This window comes from Cucurbita moschata, unplaced genomic scaffold (assembly GCF_002738365.1).
Source record: "Cucurbita moschata cultivar Rifu unplaced genomic scaffold, Cmos_1.0 Cmo_Scf00015, whole genome shotgun sequence".
In the NCBI taxonomy this organism is placed as follows: Eukaryota; Viridiplantae; Streptophyta; class Magnoliopsida; order Cucurbitales; family Cucurbitaceae; genus Cucurbita; species Cucurbita moschata.
Genome location: NW_019268531.1, coordinates 2,045,951 through 2,066,992, shown reverse-complemented (window position 1 = coordinate 2,066,992; position 21,042 = coordinate 2,045,951). Strand labels below are relative to the sequence as shown.

General features: G+C 36.9%; 5 protein-coding genes across 10 annotated transcripts in view; 2 read left to right on the top strand and 3 right to left on the bottom strand.

The window, feature by feature from the left end:
* Positions 1-5,141, top strand: part of LOC111453501 (cell cycle checkpoint protein RAD17) — a 7,237-nt gene extending 2,096 nt beyond the window's left edge. The window contains exons 6-15 of one of the 4 annotated variants that reach the window (XR_002712264.1): positions 423-525; positions 1,014-1,324; positions 1,431-1,782; positions 1,934-2,056; positions 2,166-2,364; positions 2,446-2,506; positions 2,857-3,161; positions 3,230-3,341; positions 4,911-4,973; positions 5,049-5,141. Coding sequence is in view for 1 of the 4 variants with exons in the window: in XM_023094617.1 (XP_022950385.1) it covers positions 423-525; positions 1,014-1,324; positions 1,431-1,782; positions 1,934-2,056; positions 2,166-2,364; positions 2,446-2,506; positions 2,857-3,081 (1,374 nt within the window). In the remaining 3 variants the exon portion in view is untranslated. The other 3 variants (XR_002712265.1, XR_002712266.1, XM_023094617.1) reach the window with 3 other exon arrangements.
* On the bottom strand, positions 3,451-6,846 carry LOC111453500 (nitrate regulatory gene2 protein). 2 transcript variants are annotated; one of them, XM_023094615.1, is made up of 4 exons: positions 5,897-6,846; positions 5,557-5,765; positions 5,071-5,294; positions 3,451-4,688 (listed from the first exon to the last, which is right to left on the bottom strand). In XM_023094615.1, the coding sequence occupies exons 1-4, from the start codon at positions 6,591-6,593 to the stop codon at positions 3,908-3,910; spliced, it is 1,911 nt and encodes a 636-aa protein (XP_022950383.1). In that variant the 5' UTR covers positions 6,594-6,846; the 3' UTR covers positions 3,451-3,907. The 2 variants fall into 2 exon arrangements, with proteins under 2 accessions (XP_022950383.1, XP_022950384.1); XM_023094616.1 differs by having other exon boundaries at positions 5,557-5,762.
* Positions 6,847-8,498: 1,652 nt separating this feature from the next.
* LOC111453891 (L-ascorbate peroxidase 3) lies at positions 8,499-11,431 on the top strand. Of its 2 annotated transcripts, none has more exons than XM_023095183.1 (9): positions 8,499-8,694; positions 9,132-9,256; positions 9,794-9,843; positions 10,008-10,073; positions 10,163-10,211; positions 10,372-10,454; positions 10,557-10,636; positions 10,724-10,835; positions 11,139-11,345. In XM_023095183.1, exons 1-9 carry the CDS (start codon positions 8,582-8,584, stop codon positions 11,181-11,183), a joined length of 723 nt encoding a protein of 240 aa, XP_022950951.1. In that variant the 5' UTR covers positions 8,499-8,581; the 3' UTR covers positions 11,184-11,345. The 2 variants fall into 2 exon arrangements, with proteins under 2 accessions (XP_022950951.1, XP_022950950.1); XM_023095182.1 differs by having other exon boundaries at positions 8,500-8,694; positions 11,060-11,431.
* A 520-nt stretch (positions 11,432-11,951) lies between these two features.
* Positions 11,952-14,162, bottom strand: LOC111453019 (protein POLLENLESS 3-LIKE 2-like). The gene is made up of 4 exons (XM_023093935.1): positions 13,936-14,162; positions 13,587-13,799; positions 13,335-13,490; positions 11,952-13,131 (listed from the first exon to the last, which is right to left on the bottom strand). Exons 1-4 carry the CDS (start codon positions 14,098-14,100, stop codon positions 12,172-12,174), a joined length of 1,494 nt encoding a protein of 497 aa, XP_022949703.1. The 5' UTR covers positions 14,101-14,162; the 3' UTR covers positions 11,952-12,171.
* Positions 14,163-16,740: 2,578 nt separating this feature from the next.
* Positions 16,741-20,102, bottom strand: LOC111453804 (proteasome subunit alpha type-7-like). The gene is made up of 3 exons (XM_023095040.1): positions 19,806-20,102; positions 18,709-19,123; positions 16,741-17,171 (listed from the first exon to the last, which is right to left on the bottom strand). Exons 1-3 carry the CDS (start codon positions 19,976-19,978, stop codon positions 17,010-17,012), a joined length of 750 nt encoding a protein of 249 aa, XP_022950808.1. The 5' UTR covers positions 19,979-20,102; the 3' UTR covers positions 16,741-17,009.
* Between the last annotated feature and the right edge of the window lie 940 nt (positions 20,103-21,042).

Here is a 21,042-nt window from a genome sequence, read left to right as displayed (position 1 = left end):
TTTTTTTTTTTTTTTTTTTTTTTTTTTTTTTTTTTTTTTTTTTTTTTTTGTGATGGACAATACATTATGTTGAGCCCAAAAATCTTCTTGAGGGGAATATATTATATTAAGTGCCATCTATTCAAGTACACATTATAAATCTGACAGGGCACAAGTTTAATTGGTTACTTTATATATGTCTGTCCTCGGTCTGTTGCTTCTAACTTGAAATCTCTTAGTCTTAAGTGAATTTAATATAGTGGTTGTCATCGTGACTGATGAGCTTGCTGCCAGGATTGTTGTTTTGATCAATTTGTCGTGAGTTGATAGTAGTTGGTGCATGCATGGCCTTCATTCATGATGTTTCTTCTCACTATACTTTCAGAGTTTGTGCCGTAGGATTTCTTCAAATTTTTTAAAAAGAACGACTGCTTCTCTTGCAGGCAACTGTTCATGTAATAGCATCTCATCTTGGAGCTAAATTATGTGAATGGGATACACCTACTCCTGTGATTTGGCAAGAACATCTGCATAACTCGAGTTTAGGTATTCTAATGAATCGATATATCTTGATTATGGAGTAGATCAAATGCAATATCATACTGGTCCAAGATGCTCTTCGATAATTATTTGAAGATTTATGGCTTATCCTACTATGTCTTGGTGACTATTGACGGATGGATAGCACCCAGATGAAGAAAAATTCTCATGTTATTACACATTTTAACTTTAAAGTCATGTGAAGCTCTTGCATTCACTTGAAATCGAGCTTGAAAACTACCGATCAATTTTATTTTTTTAATTTATATGACCATAACAAGTCTTGAATTTTTTTTTCCAAGATCTTAATTAGATTAAGCCAACACGTAGAACACACCTTCACCTGCATTTTACTCTGATGTGTTTCTGCAAGGTAAAATTTTGACATGTCTAGTAATGCTGTGTAATCTAATGAAATTTCCTATTGTTGATGAGAGGCTTTTGCCTTCTAATTGTTGGAAAAATAGTTCTGGCGCTGACTTATCTTCAACCAGGGATACAGTACACGTCTAAACTGGATGAGTTTGAAAATTTCATTGGGAGAATGAGGAAATATGGTGTGATACCTTCATGCTTTCCCAATGACTCAAAGCAACCGATCATACTCTTAATAGATGAACTTCCTTTGACCAATGGGAAGGCAGCTCTTAAAAGACTTCAGAACTGTTTGCATCTTTATGTGCAATCAACTCAAGTTCCAACAGCCATTGTAATTACAGATTGTGCCAAAGTTGAAGGAACAGACCTCACTGTGCAGTACTTGGAAGAGCTTCAGCTCTGTCTTGAGGACGCTGGGGCTTGTAAGGTTACTTTCCTGATAAAGTTTGTTGGCTTATCATGCTTTAGGGAGTAAAGAATACCTCTGGTGTTGGTTTTCATTGTTTCGTTTTGTTTTTTGTTTTTTTTTTCAGGTTGCATTTAATCCTATAACGAATAATTCCATTAGAAAAGTAATTTCTAGAATATGTTGTCAAGAGCAGTATAGTCTAGCAGTTGAACAAATTGATGCTATAGCCAAATCGAGTGGGGGTGATGTGAGACATGCAATCATGTCTTTACAATTATTTTGCCTGAAACCAAGCCAGATTTGTTCGTCATCATCCAGTGCTTTGGAATCTTCAAAAGAAAATGAAGAGGTGCCTCCCACAGTGGTGGATGATCGATTCTCTTTTCAATTTGGCCGCGATGAGAGTCTCTCTTTATTTCACGCCCTGGGAAAGTTTCTGCACAACAAACGACATACAAGTAACGAATTGGTATTAGGTCCGTTTCATCAATGCATAATTTGCTGAGTTGGAAGGCCTTGTATTTTGGAATTTGAATAAAGATTAAAGCAATGTGAAGCTTAGGGTAGAACTATTCTTATGGTATGTCATTAAAGGTTTCTAAACTTGGTACTTTGTTTATGTTGCAGACGGTGAGTTTTCTGTTAAAGAAAATTTATCAAGACGGCCACTTAATATGGATCCTCCAGAAAAGGTTCTATCTCAAGCACATGGGCAAGCCAGGCCGATTGCTGATTTTCTACATGAAAATGGTACTTATTTGTCCCCAAAAAGAAGACGATAGCAGAAGTTAATGTATTAGTTGTACTTGTTCTAAACAAGATTGCATTTTTTTTCAACTTTGTTACCCATTTTTTGCAGTTCTAGACTTCATGAATGAGGAAGCTGTAGATGATGCGTGGGCTGTGGCTTCGTATTTAGGTGATGCTGACACGCTCCTTTCTTCTTACGAGAGAATGCTAGCCAGACATAATGATGCAGAAAATATTCTACACCTGGCTGCTGCTTCAGTTGCCGTCCGGGGGGTATTATTTGGCAACTCTCATCCGTTGTCTTCCAGGTGGTTCTTAGGAATTTAATTGATAATTCATAAACAGCAATAGTTACATTTATATAAATTCCAACCCTTCCAAATACGCAGGTGGCATGCTATACGTGGACCAAAGCTTTGGCAAATCGAGGGATCCTCATTGTCCAATAAGGTGGATTAAGTTCTTTTATTAACTTTTACTACTAAACTTGAGTGTATTTAGTTCCACCGCTTGGCCTATAGTAGGTATCAGGGTTAAAAGTAATATTCAAAACTTATACTTTTTTAGCTGCTAGACTCAAGAGGGTCGACCGATAATAGATACATAGTCTTGGATTAAGTTATGATATTTGCAACTAAGGGGAAGATGCTTAATACAATGCTTTTAACTTGTAATAGTAGTAGCTAAGAAAAAAATAATTATCCATTAGTTGGAAAAAAAAAAGTAATAGCTTAAAATTTCCTTAAGTTGTACATGTAATATAATGTTATTTATTATTCTTTCTCCCTAACGTTTTGCAGAGGGAAATGGTAAAACAAAGATTTATCGCTTATGGTGGGATCAGTTTAGCGGATTTTTCAGTAGTTGCCACAGAGTACGTACCTGCATTGAAATGGCTTGGTAGTAGTGCATCCGGAGATCGTGAAAATTTACCGGTAATGTCAGACGAAAATACAGATTTTGATTTGGTGAATTCAGGAAATGGAGAAAGTCATACTTCTGATGAAGAAATTGAAGATTGGTAAATTAGATAGGTGTCCCGTTATGTAAGCAATCCCGAGACGATTGGATGTGTTGCTCAACACCACATGTGGTTTTGTAAAATGTAATCAACTTTCTTTATTATTCAAATCTTGATATGAAATTGAGTACAAATTACCGTCTTTGTTACAGAAATCCTGTTGCCTTTCCATTAAAGATGGTGTCAAAAAAGACCCTTGGGAATTGGCCTCCAGCAGTTTTTCTCAGGCGTTATTCAAACTTCTGAGTTCCGACTTCTGAGTAGGTAAGGTTATATGTTACTCAGACTCGTTTAAGATATTAGTCTGTTAGTTTCATCTTTGATGCATATATGATCACATGCATACTCTAATAAATGTTTGCTTTTCAAGAAATATTGACACATATATGAATTGCATGAAACTTGAGGGTCCGTACAAGGGGCCCTTTCCTCTTGAACACCAAAGGAAACCCCAACTGTGCTATGTATCATAGAGCAATAATAATAGTGAGATGATTCAAGCAAATAAAACTGACGAAAATGTGATGGATATCTATTTACAAGAACAACATGACTGACCATAAGCGTTTAAAAACTATCAACTCTACAAAACCCCTAGCCTGTTTTTTAATCTCCACCAATTCCTCGGATGAGCTGGCGCAGCCATTCCTACCCCGTTTGTAAAAGCGAGCAAAGTAGCCCACTTGCCGCCTCTTTTCCATTATCCTAATGAAATCATCAAATCAAAATAAATGAAGTTTTGTCAGATTCCTCCGTCCACTCTTTCCAGCAAAACCCCCCTTTCAGATTCCACATTTATGCACAGGAATTAGTCGGAATAGCTGTCTTCCTTAGGGTAGTAATCTCTTCACCTCATGCTGGTCAGGATTTTTAGTTTGATTGTAAACTGCTTCATATGCGTGCATACATACGCTAGAAAACCCCACCATTGCCTGGAAAACATGGGGAAAACTCATCTGCAAGTTATTTATTGTCATTGACCTGGTCACACTGACCAAGTTTTCATGCTTTTGTTTCTCATCTCGAGCTTTTGCTCTCAAGTTCTCCACCTTATTTTGCTTCTCCTGAACTGGGTCTCTCCCTCTCGTGGATGCCGAACATTCTCGCATGGAATGTGAGACATATTTGCTTTCTAGTGATCTTAGCTGGGTAGCTCTCTTTTCAAGCTCTTTCGAGGCAGAATCTGCCTTCTTCTTTTGCTTATGTTCCTCAGCTTGTTGAACAACAATGGCCTGAACTACTGTTAAGAAGCTCTTGATTCCTTCAGAAGCCACTCTGTCTGGAATCCTATCAACTGCGAGGTTCCATTCTTCACAAAGTGAGTAAATTCTAGAATCCTGACCTGTTCTTAATAATGGGGTTCCACTAATCTGTAAAAGGCAAAGCCGAAGCCAGGCTGTAAGAGATTGGACATAATCCCGTTGAGCTTTCACTAGATTGCAAAAAGAAGCATGCCATTGCTGGACTTCAAGCTCAAGCTGGAGAGTTGATTGGCGGTGGATCTCGGATGTGGGCTCGGCTGATGGTATGATGTTTAGATATTTTAGCTGTTCAACAATGTGTGTTTGAACCTGATGAGACTCGTACATACTTCTCCACATGCACATCAATCTGTAGAAACCAGTGCAAATCTTAGTATCTAGAATAGAGTACTTCCATGTCCATGAAGATATCCAACATATGCTTAGTATTTCATTTCGGCCTTTTGAAATACCAGAAGGTAGAAAGACAGTACATTGAATTGTGAAAGTTACCAAAAGGTGAAATGGAACATAATGGCTTTTTAAATCCTAATCCAATTTGTATTGTTCTATGATTCTTTCCTGTGCTCAGGGGGATGATGCAAGCATGGTAAGAGAACTGAGAAGATAACAGACGGTCGGGCTAACACAATAGGTATGGACTTTACAGCTTAAATATTAAGCATCAGAATGCAGCCAAATGACTATTGATTTCTTATTTCTGTTAAAGCACAAGTATGAAAGAGACTAACCCTTTGACAAGCTCAAGGAGTTGTGGATAGAGCTCAGTTTCTCTTAGCTTGACGATTTCAGCTGATGTGGTTTCAATGGCCTGGGAAGCAACCATCATCTGTGACTCCAGCTTCTCAACCTCTTTCTTAGTCTTCTCAGTCTTTACATAGTCAGCCCTCTTCAGCTCTAGCTTCCTCAATTGTTCCAACTTCTTCTCATGCTCTGTCCTTATGGCCTCAGCATTCTAAAAAAGCCATTCAACACAATTTCACAAACTTTAGGACACAAAATTCCACAATTCGGTTCTTCAATGCCTTCAAATGCATTGAGAAATGCTAAAGTTTCATCTTTCTTTGGTTATGTTGGACCCCATTAGGTAAAAGAGAAAAAAAAGTGAAAAGAATCATTTCAATTTGAAGACTTTGTTTAAAGTACCAAAATGTCATATTATTCCACCAATGTGACTGGAGATTAGATTGAGATATATGCGAAAGTGAAAGCATTACCTTCACCTCCTGGTACAATTTTTTTTCCCAAGCGTACAGCTTCTCCACTGTGGAGCAGTGGCTGCCACTATTCCCAGCACATCCATTTCCCATATTTGGTGTTGTTATTTCACCATTTAATTTACCAAATGCATTTGGTGGTGTTGTGTTTGAGCCCCACATCCTCAACGTAGGGCTCAAGCTCCACCCATTATTGTAAACCTGCCCTGCTAGAGACATGATATGGAACTCATTAGGGTACCTTATGATTTGAGGGATGTGAATGAATGATAAGGAGGAAGGAATTGGAAGGGGAAACTGTTGTTTGATTGATTTTGTACTCCTTTGGTATTAGATTTACCTCCTTTTTTCTGAGAAGAAAAAGTGGGGACTTCCAAAAGCGAAGAGAGCTGAGCACCAGCATCGGCAGCTTTGAGAAAGTACTCATCAAGCTCCTTGATAATCTCCACCAGATCTTTGGTGTTCCTCGACACTACCATGGCAAGCTCAGTGCTCGATGTGTCCTTTGAAAAACCACTCACCACTGACGGTGGCGGCGCTGAGCTCGCTGCCCCAGTTACAGTGACCATAGCCTCCGATGCAGTGGTGGTAGCCTCCCATTCTTCCTCAGTCACAGTGCGAGATGACGATGGCACAAAAGGGTCCCAGAAATCCCATGTGGATGACGGCGGCGGCGGCGGCGGAGGAGGCAATGCCGGGGATGCCGTGATCGATGTCCAGGTGTCGGAACTTGGACTCATGGGGACAGGTAGAGGCGGCGGCGGCGTTCGTGGGGTTGGAGATGGAAGCACTGGCGGAAGGTGGTGGTGGTGGTGGTGTTGCTGCTGCTGCTGCTGCTGCTGAGGGCGGCGAATGTAGGTCTCTGCATTGGAAAACTGCCGGAGAGCGGCGCCGGTGCCACGAAGAGAACGAATATACAAGCTGTGAGTAGCAGAAAAAGCTTGCCTCGCCTTCACCAGCTGTTTCATGTACCTCTTTCTTGCTTTACACCTGGAAACAGTCTCTTCTCTCTCTAATCTCGAGTAACAGCAACCCATCTCAGCCACTTACTCAGCTTCTTCCCTCTTAAGCTCCTTTAGCCAAAATCTTAAGCAAATATCTAGCAGAAACCTTTCCAAGAACAGAACAAATCTCCGGCGGCTTTCTACTTCCGATCTTCCGCCGATCTCCACATTCCAATGAAGGTGGCTAAAACGGCAGATCTTCCATTGCTGGTGGTGGTGGTGGTGGTTCAGGCCACTTTCAAACTCGTGCCTACAAAAGCTACTCTCTTTCTTCCTTGTTTGTTACTCGCTGGCAAAGCCTGTGCCTTTTTTCTTCTCTCTCTCAAGACTCGGAATTGACTAATTTCAACCCTTGATGAGCTTTGGGCACTTCACAGATAAATAAATAAAAAAAAATACTAAAATAAATAGACTAAACTATATGGAAAATAGTTTAGGAAAAAGAAAAAGGTTGGGGAGTTGGAAGTGTATATACTTTGGTCAGGTTTAAAGATGCAGCCCAGAGAGACAATAGAGCGTTGGGCAGAGAGCCTGCTATTTTATAATCGTATTGAAAAGACCAAATCGCCCTACCTGTTCCTATCAAATTACTGTAACGCAACCCTTTTCAATCAAGGGTTGTTGCTATAATCTCTCACCTACAAAATAGCAGCTCCACGTGTCATTCCACTTTTGTCTTTTTTATCTATTACCGAATGCTCATTGAGCTGTGTGTAGCTCATGAGTGCATAGCCACGTCGATTTTGCCCAACAAGGGAAAAAAAAAAAGAGATTAGATTTTTAAATTTTCAACCAACTTAATAATTGACTTAATCTCACTTAACCTTAGTTAATTTGCCATGTATGGTTCGAAACTGACAATATTGAGGGTAAATTACATACTCTGGACTAAACTAATTTTTTAATAAATCGTTGAGATTAAAATATTATTTTGATTTTTGTATCTTTTGAGTATATTTTGTTTTCATGTTTGTACTTTTAAAGTTCCAAATGTAGTTTATATATAAATCATAGTTATTTTAGTTTATTGTAGATTTTTTTAGAAAATAAAGTTAGTCTTTTATTAATCTCATTTATAAATTATATAATATGTTCATTTGGTGTATTTTCATACATGATTATTATTATTATTATTTAACTAATACCTACACTTAAAATGGAAGGGTAAATTTCATATTAGTCCCAAAATTAAAAGCAAAAAAAATCTATGTAAATGAAAATAGGGGTTTCAATTTGTTTATATATCTTTTAATTTGTTCCCTGTGTGAACGAAAATTTTGAAACCTCATCGGAAAAAATTATGGGCAAAAATATTAACGTTAATGTGTATTTCTAAAATATACATATATATATATAATAACTAATTGTCAAAATAAGTATTTCACCTTTTTTTTTTAATAAATTTATATTATTGTTGTTAATATTATCTGTAGTATATAATTTTAATATATTTTGTAGAATTTTCTACCTCTATGTCGAATAAAATAAAACTATAAAAAAAAATGTCAATATGTGACAGAAATTTAAGAAACAAGGTTTGGGATGAAACTCTATTGGCTCCACGCCGGCGGCCGTCAGGTTCCGGTTCCGGTTGGTTAATCCTCTGGGCTCTGTTTCTGTAAGCGGAGATACGGATACGTACGGATGCCCAAACCATCCGAGCACGACGCGCTCTATCTCACGCTCCACGCGAAAACCTCTCCAGTTTCCATCTACATTACATCTCTACGCGAGTTCTTCCCACGCGCCATAATAGAGAGTTGCTTTGAATAAATAGCACACACAAAATCCATTTTTCCCCCTTTTAAATATTCATTTCTCTGCCTACACCGCAAAGCAAAGAACCCACTGCTTTCCTTGGCGCTCTTGCGAATGGAAAATCGCACCAAAAATTCTTCTTTTCACTGTTTGTTTTCCCTCAATTTAAACCCGAAATTTCAACTCCGACGAACAATGCCATCGACTCCTCCTCAATTTGTTGGCAAAGAAAGGGAAATATCTGCATCCTTATCGAGATTTCAATGGCGCCTCCCAAAGTCGATGCTGCATACCTCAAGGAAATCGAGAAGGCCCGTCGAGACCTTCGCGCTCTAATCGCCAAGGAGAATTGCGCTCCTATTATGCTTCGTCTAGCGTAAGTTCTCGTTCTAGCTAAGTGAAATGAATTGAATACTGCATCTTCTTGGAAAACCATTAGGCATTTTGTTTTTCAGCTATTGCTTAGTTGATTTGATGAGGTAATTGATGATTTGTTTCCTCCATAGCTTTAGGCCAAGCTTTGGCAGTGATTCAACTTGTAACGATTTAATCCTTGTTGCGGAAAATATTATTAAGATTGAACAAAATTTTGAGTCTAAACTGTTAGAAATGTTACATGCAGAAGTTTTAGGACTAAATTATTATAAATTTGAAAGTACGTGGATTAAATCGTCACAAATAAAGTTCTTAGATGGACTTGCAACTGGATTGCGACTGGTATGAATGTTCAAAGACCAAAATTATATTTTAACCCAACTTGAACGTTCAATATTTTATTTTAAACATAATTTTCATAGGATTTTTGTTGGGTAGGTGGCATGATGCAGGTACTTATGATGCTAAAACCAAAACTGGAGGTCCCAATGGTTCTATCAGATTCATGAATGAATTGAACCATACTGCAAACAAGGGACTCAAAATCGCAGTTGATTTCTGTGGTGAGCTTTTTTAATCTCTCCTTATTGTGAGTATCTATAGAGTTGACCTGATGCCTTTCTTCGCACGTTAGTTTCAGACCAAAATTAACTAGAACTTGATTGGATTGAAATTCTTAAACAATTAGAAAGTCAATCGAAATCAAAATTCGCAACTGATCTTTAACGTCCCAGGCCCACCGCTAGCAGATATTGTCTTTTTTGGGCTTTCCCTTTCAGGCTTCCTCTTAAGGCTTTAAAACGCTAGGGAAAGGTTTCTACACCCCCATTCTCCTCCCCAATCCATGTGGGATATCACAAGCCTGAGACATGTGAGTTATGGGCTCACCACGCTTTTGCTATGCCATGAAGCGAGGACGTTGGACTCTAAAAAGGGGTAGATTGTGATATCCTGTATGAGGATATCACAGGAGATTTGATTCATCCCCTGAAGCTGGCCCCCGGCAGGCGTGGGCCGTTACATGATTAGATAGGAATTTGATTCTATTTCCTTTGGCAGACATTCTTACTCATCGTTCCTTATGTTGTTAAACTCAACAGAAACTGTGAAGGCCAGACATCCAAAAATCACATATGCAGACCTTTATCAGGTGATTTTCCTTTCTTTCTCAAATTCAAGCTATTCTGCTGTCTTCGAACTTTAAGCCTATTTGGATTGACAATTCAATCAACGCAGACCCTTAAAGTTAAAGAACCTATTAAAAGTTCCATCAGCCAAGATTTGGCTCATTCTCTTCTAATTCTAAATTTTTAGCTTGCTGGGGTTGTTGCTGTGGAGGTCACTGGCGGGCCATCCATTGACTTTGTCCCTGGAAGAAAGGTATCAATATCCAGAGAAAATTTGATTGACGTTCACAATTGTCATTGCTGTTGAATAGCTTCATTCTTCTTTTAAATCCAATGGATTAGGACTCCAATGTAGTTCCAGAAGAAGGGCGCCTTCCAGATGCCAACCAAGGTGACTTTCAAAATATCTATAGCTATGTGGTATATGAGAGGAGCATAGTTTAAACTTTTTGCTTGTGATTTAAATTGATGTGGGCTGTCTGAATTCTTTTTTGTTCAAACTCATAGCAAAAGCCATGATTGTATGATCATTAGATGAAATTTCCCTGCAGGTGCTTCCCATTTAAGAGATATCTTTTACAGGATGGGACTAACTGACAAGGATATTGTGGCATTGTCTGGAGGCCACACATTGGTACTTTCTATTGTTCCTTTAAACTATGAAGGAATTGGATCTTCAGCTTTGTCCTGTTCTTTTTCTTTTCATTGATCATAGTTATGGTATCTAATTCTTCAGGGAAGAGCACACAAGGATAGATCAAATTTTGAAGGCCCATGGACTAAGGACCCTCTGAAGTTTGATAACTCCTACTTTGTGTGAGAATGATTTCCCAACTTCTTGCATTCAATTGCTCCTTGCTTTTAGATAAAAACAAGTTCTATTGCAAATGTGATTATGATCAGGGAATTGCTGAAAAAAGGCTCTGGGTCTGACCAACAACTACTGAAGCTTCCTACAGACAAGGCCTTGCTCGCGGATCCTCGGTTTTCCCAATATGTGAAGGCATATGCAGAGGTGAACTTTGGCTGGCTATGCTTTTATCATTTAGATCAAGTTTTGAGAGTGATTTGAGATGATCATAATCACTTTTTAAGCATGTTTTTAATCGTTCAAAATTAATTTTAACCGTACGAACCAAACATCAAATTTATTTGGAAGGATTACAATCATGTTTTGGAGTGATTTTAAATTCAAAATTACTTTCGAACACGAGGATTTGATGTTTTTCTTTCGAATAGGATGAAGAGAAGTTTTTCGAGGATTATGCAGCATCACACAAGAAACTGTCTGAGCTAGGCTTCGTTTCACCTCCCACAGTTCTCACGGACAGTGCTTCCTCATGGACAAATCGGATTGTGGTAGCCACAATCGTAGCAGCTGTGGCGATACTGAGCTACAAAAGACTCATCTCGCCTGAGGGGGTTGCCTTTCCAACTCTCTTCTGATCATACTAAAAAGATATATATCCCTTGAATGATACAAGTATGTGTATGTTCCCATTTGTAAATTTCTTTCATTTGAAAATGTGTGGAGACAAAAGAGAGCTTTCCACTTCTTATACAAGTTATGAACATTGGTAAGATGAAAAGCACCCTGAAGGGATTATTATATTGAAGCTCGTATAAGATGAAGATTACAACATGTTATGGAGTGATTTTAATTGTAACAAAGAAAAAAAAGTTTTAATTTGAAAATTACTCTCGAACACGTACACTTAAACTCGTCTTTATAAATAAGATGACAAGGATTAGTTTGGAAGGATTCTATGTTGTTCTTTTCAATATGATGAAGAAAAGTTTTTCGAGGATTATGCAACATCACAACACAAGAAATTGTCCGAGCTAGGCTTTGGTTCACCTTCCCCACATTTCTCGTGAATGGTGCCTCCTTATGTAATTGAATTCTGGTAGCCTAATATCATGGATACCTAGGCTTCATTATCCCCTCATCTTCCTATTTAAGTCACAGCTCACTTCGATGTTTCCAATTTTTCATAGAATCTTCGGGGCATTTCTAGCCACTCTCGTTTTATATTTTTATCATCTTTTTTGGTATAAGATTTGCTTTACTACACAAGGTTCATAATACATGATTGTGATTGACACAAGACAGCAAAAAATGAATACACTTAGTTCAGAAAACTGGAACAAGTTTTATTATCATCATCATCATCAACATATGCCCCACATATTAGAGGCATGTGTGAAATTAAATAAAGAACATATAAGCTAATGTAGACTGGTTGCCACCACAGTAAGCAGGCAGAGGAGAACAAGTTCATCTCCTCTGCCTCAACTCCTAAAAATTATGAATTCAATTAGAAAGGTAAGAACTTGTTAAGTTACAAGAGTTAGGCTCTGGGACTCAAGGAAAGTGTAATGTCTTCAAAAACCTTGAGCCTTTTCTCAATCTTACTTTGAATCATGCCGCCACCGTTGACGACGGCGCTGCCATTGGATGCTGCTTGCTTCTCTGGTTCATCTGTGGAGCCTAGAACTGCAGCAAGAATAGCCTCCTCAAAGTCATTGTCATCAGGCAATATTTCTGCCCATTTGTCTGTCTCCTCAGAGGTAGGAGATGACCTTCTTGTCTTAGTTTCAGGCCTCCCTGATTCCACTACAAATGGCCTTTTTGATTCCACCATGTCATTCATTCTCATTGAATTGGCTGCATTTCCGGATCTTGTTCTCTTCAGCCCTTCAGGAAATTGGTTCCCCAAGGGGGCCATTGAAATGGGTTCACTAAATAATTTTGATGAAAAAAATGGTTGAGCAGCAACATTCAATGAGTTCCCCCCTAAGGGAGCTTGAACTTTTGAGCTGAATTTCTGCTGTTGAGGAGGAGGAACCATCTGATTTGCCAAGAAATTGGTATCAACATTCTCATCACCAAAGTCATCTTGAATCACCATCCTAATAGGATTTGTGACAGGCAATGTTGGAAAGGTTGTATGATCCTTGCAAGGTTGAGGTTGCCAAATCGACGAAGAACCAAGAAAGGCGTCGAAAAGCCGCCTCTGTTCGAGCCTGTCGCCGCCCCCATTCATCATTTCAGACTCGAGATCTTGGAGCATCTGTTGTGCTCTTTCATAAGCTTTGAGGTGGGAATCTGTGCCTCTTGGCCCATCGGCAACTGCTGGCTTAACTCTGTGTAGAGTTGCTTTAGCCTCTGAAATTCTCCCTTGTTTCATCAAACAGATTCCAAGGTTACACATTTTGTTATTATCAGGTGCAATTGAAAGTGCTTTCCTATAAGCCTCTTCGGCTTCAACATAATTGTTTTGCTGCATCAACGCCCATCCTAAGTTCCCCTAAACATGAATTCAAACACTTCAAAATCTAAGTTGAAATTCTCAGAGAAATTGTTGATTACAAGAATTCCATCAAACACTTCAAAATCTAAGTTGAAATTCTCAGAGAAATTGTTGATGATTACAAAAATGGCATCAAACACTTCAAAATCTAAGTTGAATTTCTCAGGGAAATTGTTGATTACAAGATGCCATCGTCTTACCAGTAATCTAGTTGCTTCTTGCTCAACGGAGACTTGAAACTTCTTTCCTTGAGATCGGGCGGTTTTAGTCCGCTTACCATTGAACGCCAAACCTTGTTGGATCAAGAACAATTTATGTTTCAAAAGAGTTATCTGGTCGTCCAATCTTCCACATCTCTGTGGATTCAAATTTGAAATTACGGAAAAAAATTAAGAACGCATCCAAGTAAAGAAAGAATGAATCGGAAAAAAAAGGGGAAAAATCATAGAGACCTTGTATAGATCCAAAAGAATATTGTCCAGAGACTCTTGAGCCTGATCAGAGCACCGACTTCGCAACGATTTAATCGCTTCAATCGCTTCTTCGGCTCGATTCTGCTGCTTCATAACAATGGCCATGTCTTTCAAGGCACTATCAACTCTGTCCCCGGCATTAATGGCGGCCCAAAAAAGAGGAATCGCCTTATCCGGATCCTTGTTCACCAACTGAGCATAAGAAACAAGAAATCAGTACAATATACTAACAAATTCAATAAACAAACCTCGAAATTCGAAAACAGAACATAAACAAATTCAATTCGAAAACAGAACTGAAACAAATTCAAAAACCTAAAACTCTTGCCTGAACATTCTTTGCTCTAACATAGGGCGTATCGCCTACTGGAACCTTATGAATGACATGGTGTGCATCGGAACGGAGCCTCGAAACGCCGAGAGGCTTCGCCGGAGAAGAAGGGGCGGATTTGGAAGGCCTGAAGCCCGGAGGAGCGTTCCACATTTCCATCATTGTCAGATCGAGAGTGGAAGAGAGGAGGAAGTGAAAATGGAGGATAGGGGAGACAAAGGGACGAGGGACAGGACTTTCAAAGTGAGAGATGTAGCCAAAATGGAAGGGTTAATATGAGGGGATTTCCGAATTTATGACCGTTGGAGTTACCGTTCCTACAAGTAGCCGTTGCAGATTACACGTTCCAATCTGTTATCTCTATAATTATAATTATCGGTATANGAAAGAAGATAGCCAAATAGGGGTAAGAATAAGATATGAGTATGAACAAATAGGCAAAAGAGGGCCAAAAAGGGTTTGTTTCATAGTTGAGAAAGAGGTTGATATGTCTTGACAAAAGGATTGATAAGTCAGTCTCAATGGAGGAAGAGAAATTCAAAATGGGCACAGTGGAATGTTACCTTATTGCTATCTCTGCATATGAAACAACGTGAAATCCAAAGTCCTTTCCTTTGTTCCCATAGAAAAACAGAATTTTTTTTAGAAAAAGAAAAGAAAAAAAAAAAAAAAAAAAAAAAAGCTAAAATAATAAATATAATTTTTATTCAAAAAAAATATATAGTTATATTTCAAATCTATGAAAGAATAATATTAAATATTTTTTTCTAAAAAAAATATTCTAATTTTAAGACTAAGATAATACTAAAATTAAAAAAAAATTCAAATCATGTTATTTGTCGTTAATATAGAAATAAAATAAAAATTAACCATTATTTTGATTTGAATATTTTTTAAGCTTCATTTATTTAAAACAATATCCAAACACATTACTGACTGAAATTTAAATTATAATTTTTAACTTATTTTAAAACACCAACATAAAAAAATAGGGGTATACATGATTCGGGTTGTACATAGTCCGGGTTGGGTTCGAGTCGTCAATTTTTTCTTAAGTTTTATTTATCCAGAATTTATAATTATTCGGATACCATCTTAGATAAAAATATATTAAACATGAAATTAAATAAACAATAAAAATGATTAGTTAATGGTATATAACCAAAAAATAAAAAATCACATTATTATATGTATAACATAATTAGTGAAATTTAAATTATAATTTTTAACTTATTTAAAAACACCAGGGTGTACATGGTCGGTTGTCAATTTTTTTTAGTTTTATTTATTCAGAATTTATAATTATTTCGATAAAATTTTAGATAAAATATATTAAACATAAAATTAAATAAACAATAAAAATGATTAGTTGAAAGCGGATGCATATAACAAAAATAAAAAATAAAAAAATAAAAAAATAATATAAACATGTTTATGATTAATTCATATTGTATATAACAAAAATAAAAAAACACATTATTATACGTATAACTAATGCGTAATTAGTGAAATTTAAATTATAATTTTTAACTGTTTAAAAACACCAACATAAATAGTGGTGTACATGGTCCTGATTGGGTTGTCAATTTTTTTTAGTTTTATTTATTCAGAATTTATAATTATTCCGATACAATCTTAAATAAAATATATTAAACATAAAATTAAATAAACAATAAAAATGATTAGTTAAAAGGTGATGTATATAACAAAAATAAAAAATAAAAAAATAATATAAACATGTTTATTTATAAGTAATCCGTAGTTAGAAAAATAAAAATATATATAAGTTGTGAGATAATAAAATTAAAAATAATAAAATAACATAATAATAAAAACAAAACAAATAAATTAAATATAATAAAAGAACAAAATAACAAAATAATAAAATAAAATAATAAAAACAAAATATAGAAATTAAAAATAATAAAAACAAAACAAAGAAATAAAAAAATAATATAAAAAAACATAGAAATTAAAAATAATAAAAACAAAATAAAGAAATTAAAATAATAAAATAACACACTAATATAAACAAAATATAGAAATTATTAAACAAAACAGAGAAATAACCAAATAATATAAACAAAACATAAAAATTAAAAATAATAAAAACAAAAAAATTAAAAATAATAAAAACAAAATGTATTCACTCCCGTCAAATTCGTATCTGAACACGTCAAACTCATTAATTCATAAGGGTTTTTAATATATTTTATATTTTTTCATTTGACTCATATATTTTATATTTTGTCATTTGACTCGTGTCAATCTAAAAGTTTTGCATCCGAAAGTTTTACATTAGTTCCCTATATTTTTCATTTGACTCGGGGTTCCCATCCAAAAGTTTTGCATTAGTTCCCGAACCCAACCCTACTCGAAATGCTAATCTAACCCAACCCAAATTAACCCAACGGGACCCAACTCTACTCGGAATGCTAATCCAACCCAACCCAAATTAACCCAACCCTTATAATTCGGGACCCAAATTAACCCACCCAACTCTCGAAATACTAATCAAACTCTCGAAATACTAATCCAACCCAACCTTATAATTCAGGACCCAAATTAACCCAACCCTTATAATTCGCCTGTACACCCCTAATGAGAGATTGTTAAATTGTTTTTTATTCGAATGAGAAATTTGAATTTAAAGTGACTAATCTAAATGGGTTAAAAATTCTAAACTGTTGCATAATAGTATTTGAAATTTTAGATTTAATTGATGAAGACATAAATAAGAAATTAAATTTTAAATAATTTTTCAAAGCACTCATTCATGGATCAATTTTTAGAGTAACAATTAGAGGAAGTCCCTACTCAGATCTCAGCAACAATAATACACAAAATCCACAAAATCAGATGGTTTTGCTATCACATTGAAAGAGGTTGAGAAAAAGGCTGAGAGGATAAACAGGCATTTTTCAGAGGCTACAACTACGGCCACCTTGTGTCAACGATGCACAAAATGGTGGTACAAGTTTGAAGGTTCAGAATCATAAGATTATTCACTAACTCCACCAGAAAAGTAAAGGATTAAGAAATAATGCCTGGAAAACATGTAAGAAAAGGGATCATGTTTCCTTGGGAGGAGCTTTTTTTGCAGCCTCAGCAGCTGCCTTTTCTGCTTCAATTTCTGCAACGAGAGCATCAATTTCAGCTTCTTCCAATTGTCGCAGTCCATGCTCCTTTGTCATCACGGCGACCTCTATGTTCTTTCCACCACTCTCAACAACCTGTATTTAAGAGAAAAAAGAATTCATGGTTTTTCCTTCGACTTGGTCGTGTATGACATGTAACATTGTTGTGCAAACATTTAACGTCCACAAGAAAAACTACATGCCCATCTAAGATGGAGGATTATTAGGAGGGAGTCCCATATTGGCTAACTAAGGAAATGATCATATGGGTTTACAAGTAAGGAATGAGACCTTTGGGGGAAAATAAAAGCAAAGTCATGAGAGCTTATGCTCAAAGTGGACAATATCATACCATTGAGGAGTTCATAGTTCCTAAAATCCACGTGTTTTGTTCCTTACAATAGCCCTTGTGCCAGAAATGGAATGAGGAATCAAGCAGAGATATTTAGACATCTAAATATACCAAACATTGATAACCCTATTGACCCCAAGAGCTATTTAGATATAAAAGTCATAAGAACTTCGGTGAATCTACGTCGTGTATTTTTAGATGTCAATTCAATTTATACAACAAAAGTAGTTGTATACTCTTTTATTCTTGCTAGCTGTGTTATTATTATATATTTATATTACGCACTTACCTTCAATGAATAAGGGTGGGGAAATCTACGGGTAGTGTAAAAGAAAGTTGGGAGTTTGGGAGACAGCTGAATGATCAAGAGATGGAGGATGCTCTCAACTTCTTAACCTAGGAACTTTTGCTGTACTCAGGGGCAGGACGACAGATTTCAGCTACTGGAGAGCTAGGTTTCTTCTCTGCTAAGTTCTCATACAGTACTAACACTTTGGAGAGTTACCCTTGAACGTTCTCAGTTAAGCTCTCATTCGATAATAGCGCTTTCGGAAGTTATCCTTAAACGCCCAATTTGTTAAGTTTTTCTAAACAGTTCCACCTTAGAAAATGCAAAATGTTTCTGAAGATTTATACCCACGTATGTTTAAACCCCTGCTAAAGTTCAGCTTAGAAATCCTTTTGTGTATATCTGTCCGATTCAGTGTATTCTATGTAAGAGTGCTATAATTGTACAACAACAAAAAAAACACGTATTTAGCCATAAGTAGCATGCATCCAAGAGCTACTTGAAATGGTAATGTCTATTAATTACCAAATAACTTCAGGGGAAAGTAACTATAGGAAATGTGTGAATATAAAGATGGTGGCTTCCTAACTAACATGTTTCGAACTCAAGGACAATAGTTTCAAGTAAGGTCATTAGTTTCCAGACAAAATCTAGAAACTCAACTTCAAATTTCAAAGTTAGTCACTGGCGCAGCACAAAATGACACTGGCGCAGTGAAGGAATTAACCGACTCTAGCACGTAACTCGTCAGTTAGATTCAAAGAACTTAATGAGAGACAGGAAAATTGGAAAGCAAGTTACTGCAAGATGCCCATGAAACCAATGTAAGGCAGTATAAATGGTATATGCAATTTCAAGCAGCACCAAGAAATTGAGAGAATGACCAAACAAAAGAACATGCGAGAATTGGATTCTTCCTAATAAAAAGGAAAGCGAAGCGACTTTACAAACATATACGAGGAAAACCTAACAAAAAACATTAGTGAGCTCACCTCAAGCAATGCACGGATTGCAAGCTTCACAGTTTCCTGACCAGAAGTTTCCTTATAATTTTTCTCTAAGAATTCCCTTATCGAATTGGAGTTTCTACCGGTTGCATTTGCTTTCCAAGCTGAAAATGTCCCAGAAGGATCTGTCTGGTACAGTGAGGGTGTGCCAGTATATGGGTCAAAACCTATAATCAAGGTTGAAAGGCCAAACGGTCTCACTCCACCACTTTGGGTGTACTTCTGTTGGAGACCTGCAATGTAACGAGTAATATACTCAACAGTTACTGGATCCTCAACTGTAAGCCGATGGCTTTGACACTCGATCCGAGCCCTATTTATCAAGACACGTGCATCTGCCTTGAGCCCAGCACAAGCTAGTGCAATATGGTTATCAAGATTCACAATCTTCCTCACAGATCTGAAAATAAAAGGAGAATATCAGTAATGGTTATTTGACTGAATTTATGTATGAAAAATGCTCCATAAGTTACAAATTATGGTAAGGACATAGAACATGGGCGTTTGTTCAGCCAAGATGATTAGTCCTGATACCGAGATTATTGGCATAAAACGTAGTCATCTTAGTATAGCAAAGCAAGCAGTCCAACGAGCACAACAAACCAGCAATGTTAAGCAAGGGACACCACCAGGCACCATTTATTGAAATGATATCACCAGAATAGAACAAAATCGCATGAAATAAGCAGATAACGGGATGATTCGAACTTCTATCCACTAGTTGCAACAATTGGAATATAAAAAACAACGTCAAAAATCATTAAACGCCAACCATCAGCCATTTTGGCAGGGAATCATCACGAAAAACTACAATTATACGCGTTCGTTACCCAGAGAACCATCAACCATTTTGGAAGGGAATTCCAAATCCCAATTTCTATAGTGCACCATGCCCGATCAGATAAATTATATAAAACATACCATGGCATTTAATCAGAAAACCACAAAACCGATCAAAAAATTCAAACACTAAACCATACAGAATCCCAAAAGAAATCAGTAAATCTCAGACCCTCACATTCCATTTCCCCATTTAAAATAGATCCACCCACAAGCTTGAACTGACAATGAAACGGAAGTACCTGGAGTCTTGGAGCTTAGGCGCAGCCTTCTTCTCAACACCGAGGACGATAGTATCGGTGCCACGAACACCAACGGCGGCGTTACCCTTCCGCACAGCTTCGAGAGCGTATTCGACTTGAAACAAATGGCCGTCAGGGGAGAAGACAGTGATTGCCCTATCGTATCTAGCCATTGTTCTCTTGCTTCAGCTCGTTCTGTCCCTCTCGCGCTCTGCTTGCAGCGGGAATTATAGAGAAAAATCCCAACTTGAGCAACAAGGCATCAATCACTTATTTTTCTTTTTCATTAAGCATGAGCTGTTCATATATATTTGGTCCACATCTGTAAACAGAGACCTTTTATTCTACTAGATTGACAAAATAATTCTAAATTATCCCCCTTTAATTTTAACCTAATCAAATTGTGACGATTTAATCTTCACCTTGTTCACTTTGAGCGTAAGCTCTCATAGCTTTGCTCAGGACCAAATCTCTCGTTATTTCTGACAAAAAATTCCTTTAATGGAGTCGGGGAGCAGTAAGGTTAAGAAACGAGCATAAAAAATTAGCTTAAAAGTGATGTCATAGCTCAAATGATTAAAACATATGCTAATAAAAGATACGAGGAAACTCAATGAAGAGAGTTTCTATGAGATCCCACGTCTGTTTTAGAGAGAACGAAACATTATTTATAAGGGTATTGAAACCTCTCCCTTTTAAAAATCTTGAGAGGAAGGAAAGTCCAAATACTCAATTATTGGGAAAAAATCAATATACTTCTAATGTCGAATCGGGATCAACTAGGACGGAAATAAAGCATTGGGTCGAACTCTTCTTTGGTGTCAAGGTAATAGTTATGAATAGTCATAGACTCCCGAGAAAGGGTAGAAGAATAGGACCTATTATGGGACATACAATGCATTTTACGCTTCAACCAGGTTATTCTATTCCACCTCTTAAAAAGAAAAGAAGTTAAATCAAAATACTTAATAGTGGATTTAGGCGGTTACAAACGGTATTAGAGCCAAATATCGAACAATATGGTAGTAAGGACGTTGAGACTCAAAGGCAAGTAGACACCAAGTAGTGTGTGCTATCGAGGACGCTGAGTCGTAAAAAGGGGTAAATTATGAGATCCCACATCGATTGGAGAAAGAAACGAGGGCTAGCGAGGATGCTGGACCCCAAAGAAGGATGAATTGTGAGATCCCATGGAGAGAGGAACGAAACATTCTTTGTAAGGGTGTTAAAACCTTGA

Bases quoted from the DNA above. Each gene is read 5' to 3' on its own strand.
- LOC111453019 (XM_023093935.1), bottom strand. From the start codon at position 14,100: ATGATGGAAATGTGGAACGCTCCTCCGGGCTTCAGGCCTTCCAAATCC. The intron at 13,800-13,935 runs GCAAGAGTTTTA...TCTTATGCTCAG, and splicing joins TTAGAGCAAAGAATGTTCAG to TTGGTGAACAAGGATCCGGA. The intron at 13,491-13,586 runs GTCTCTATGATT...TTGAATCCACAG, and splicing joins TTCTTTTGGATCTATACAAG to AGATGTGGAAGATTGGACGA.
- LOC111453500 (XM_023094615.1), bottom strand. From the start codon at position 6,593: ATGGGTTGCTGTTACTCGAGATTAGAGAGAGAAGAGACTGTTTCCAGG. The intron at 5,295-5,556 runs GTAATGCTTTCA...TGGCTTTTTTAG, and splicing joins AATTGTACCAGGAGGTGAAG to AATGCTGAGGCCATAAGGAC. The intron at 4,689-5,070 runs GTTAGTCTCTTT...TGGTTTCTACAG, and splicing joins CTCCTTGAGCTTGTCAAAGG to ATTGATGTGCATGTGGAGAA.
- LOC111453891 (XM_023095182.1), top strand. From the start codon at position 8,582: ATGGCGCCTCCCAAAGTCGATGCTGCATACCTCAAGGAAATCGAGAAG. The intron at 9,844-10,007 runs GTGATTTTCCTT...CTAAATTTTTAG, and splicing joins CATATGCAGACCTTTATCAG to CTTGCTGGGGTTGTTGCTGT. The intron at 10,836-11,059 runs GTGAACTTTGGC...TCTTTCGAATAG, and splicing joins ATGTGAAGGCATATGCAGAG to GATGAAGAGAAGTTTTTCGA.
- LOC111453804 (XM_023095040.1), bottom strand. From the start codon at position 19,978: ATGGCTAGATACGATAGGGCAATCACTGTCTTCTCCCCTGACGGCCAT. The intron at 19,124-19,805 runs GTACTTCCGTTT...TTTTATTTTCAG, and splicing joins CCTAAGCTCCAAGACTCCAG to ATCTGTGAGGAAGATTGTGA. The intron at 17,172-18,708 runs GTGAGCTCACTA...TCTTAAATACAG, and splicing joins CAATCCGTGCATTGCTTGAG to GTTGTTGAGAGTGGTGGAAA.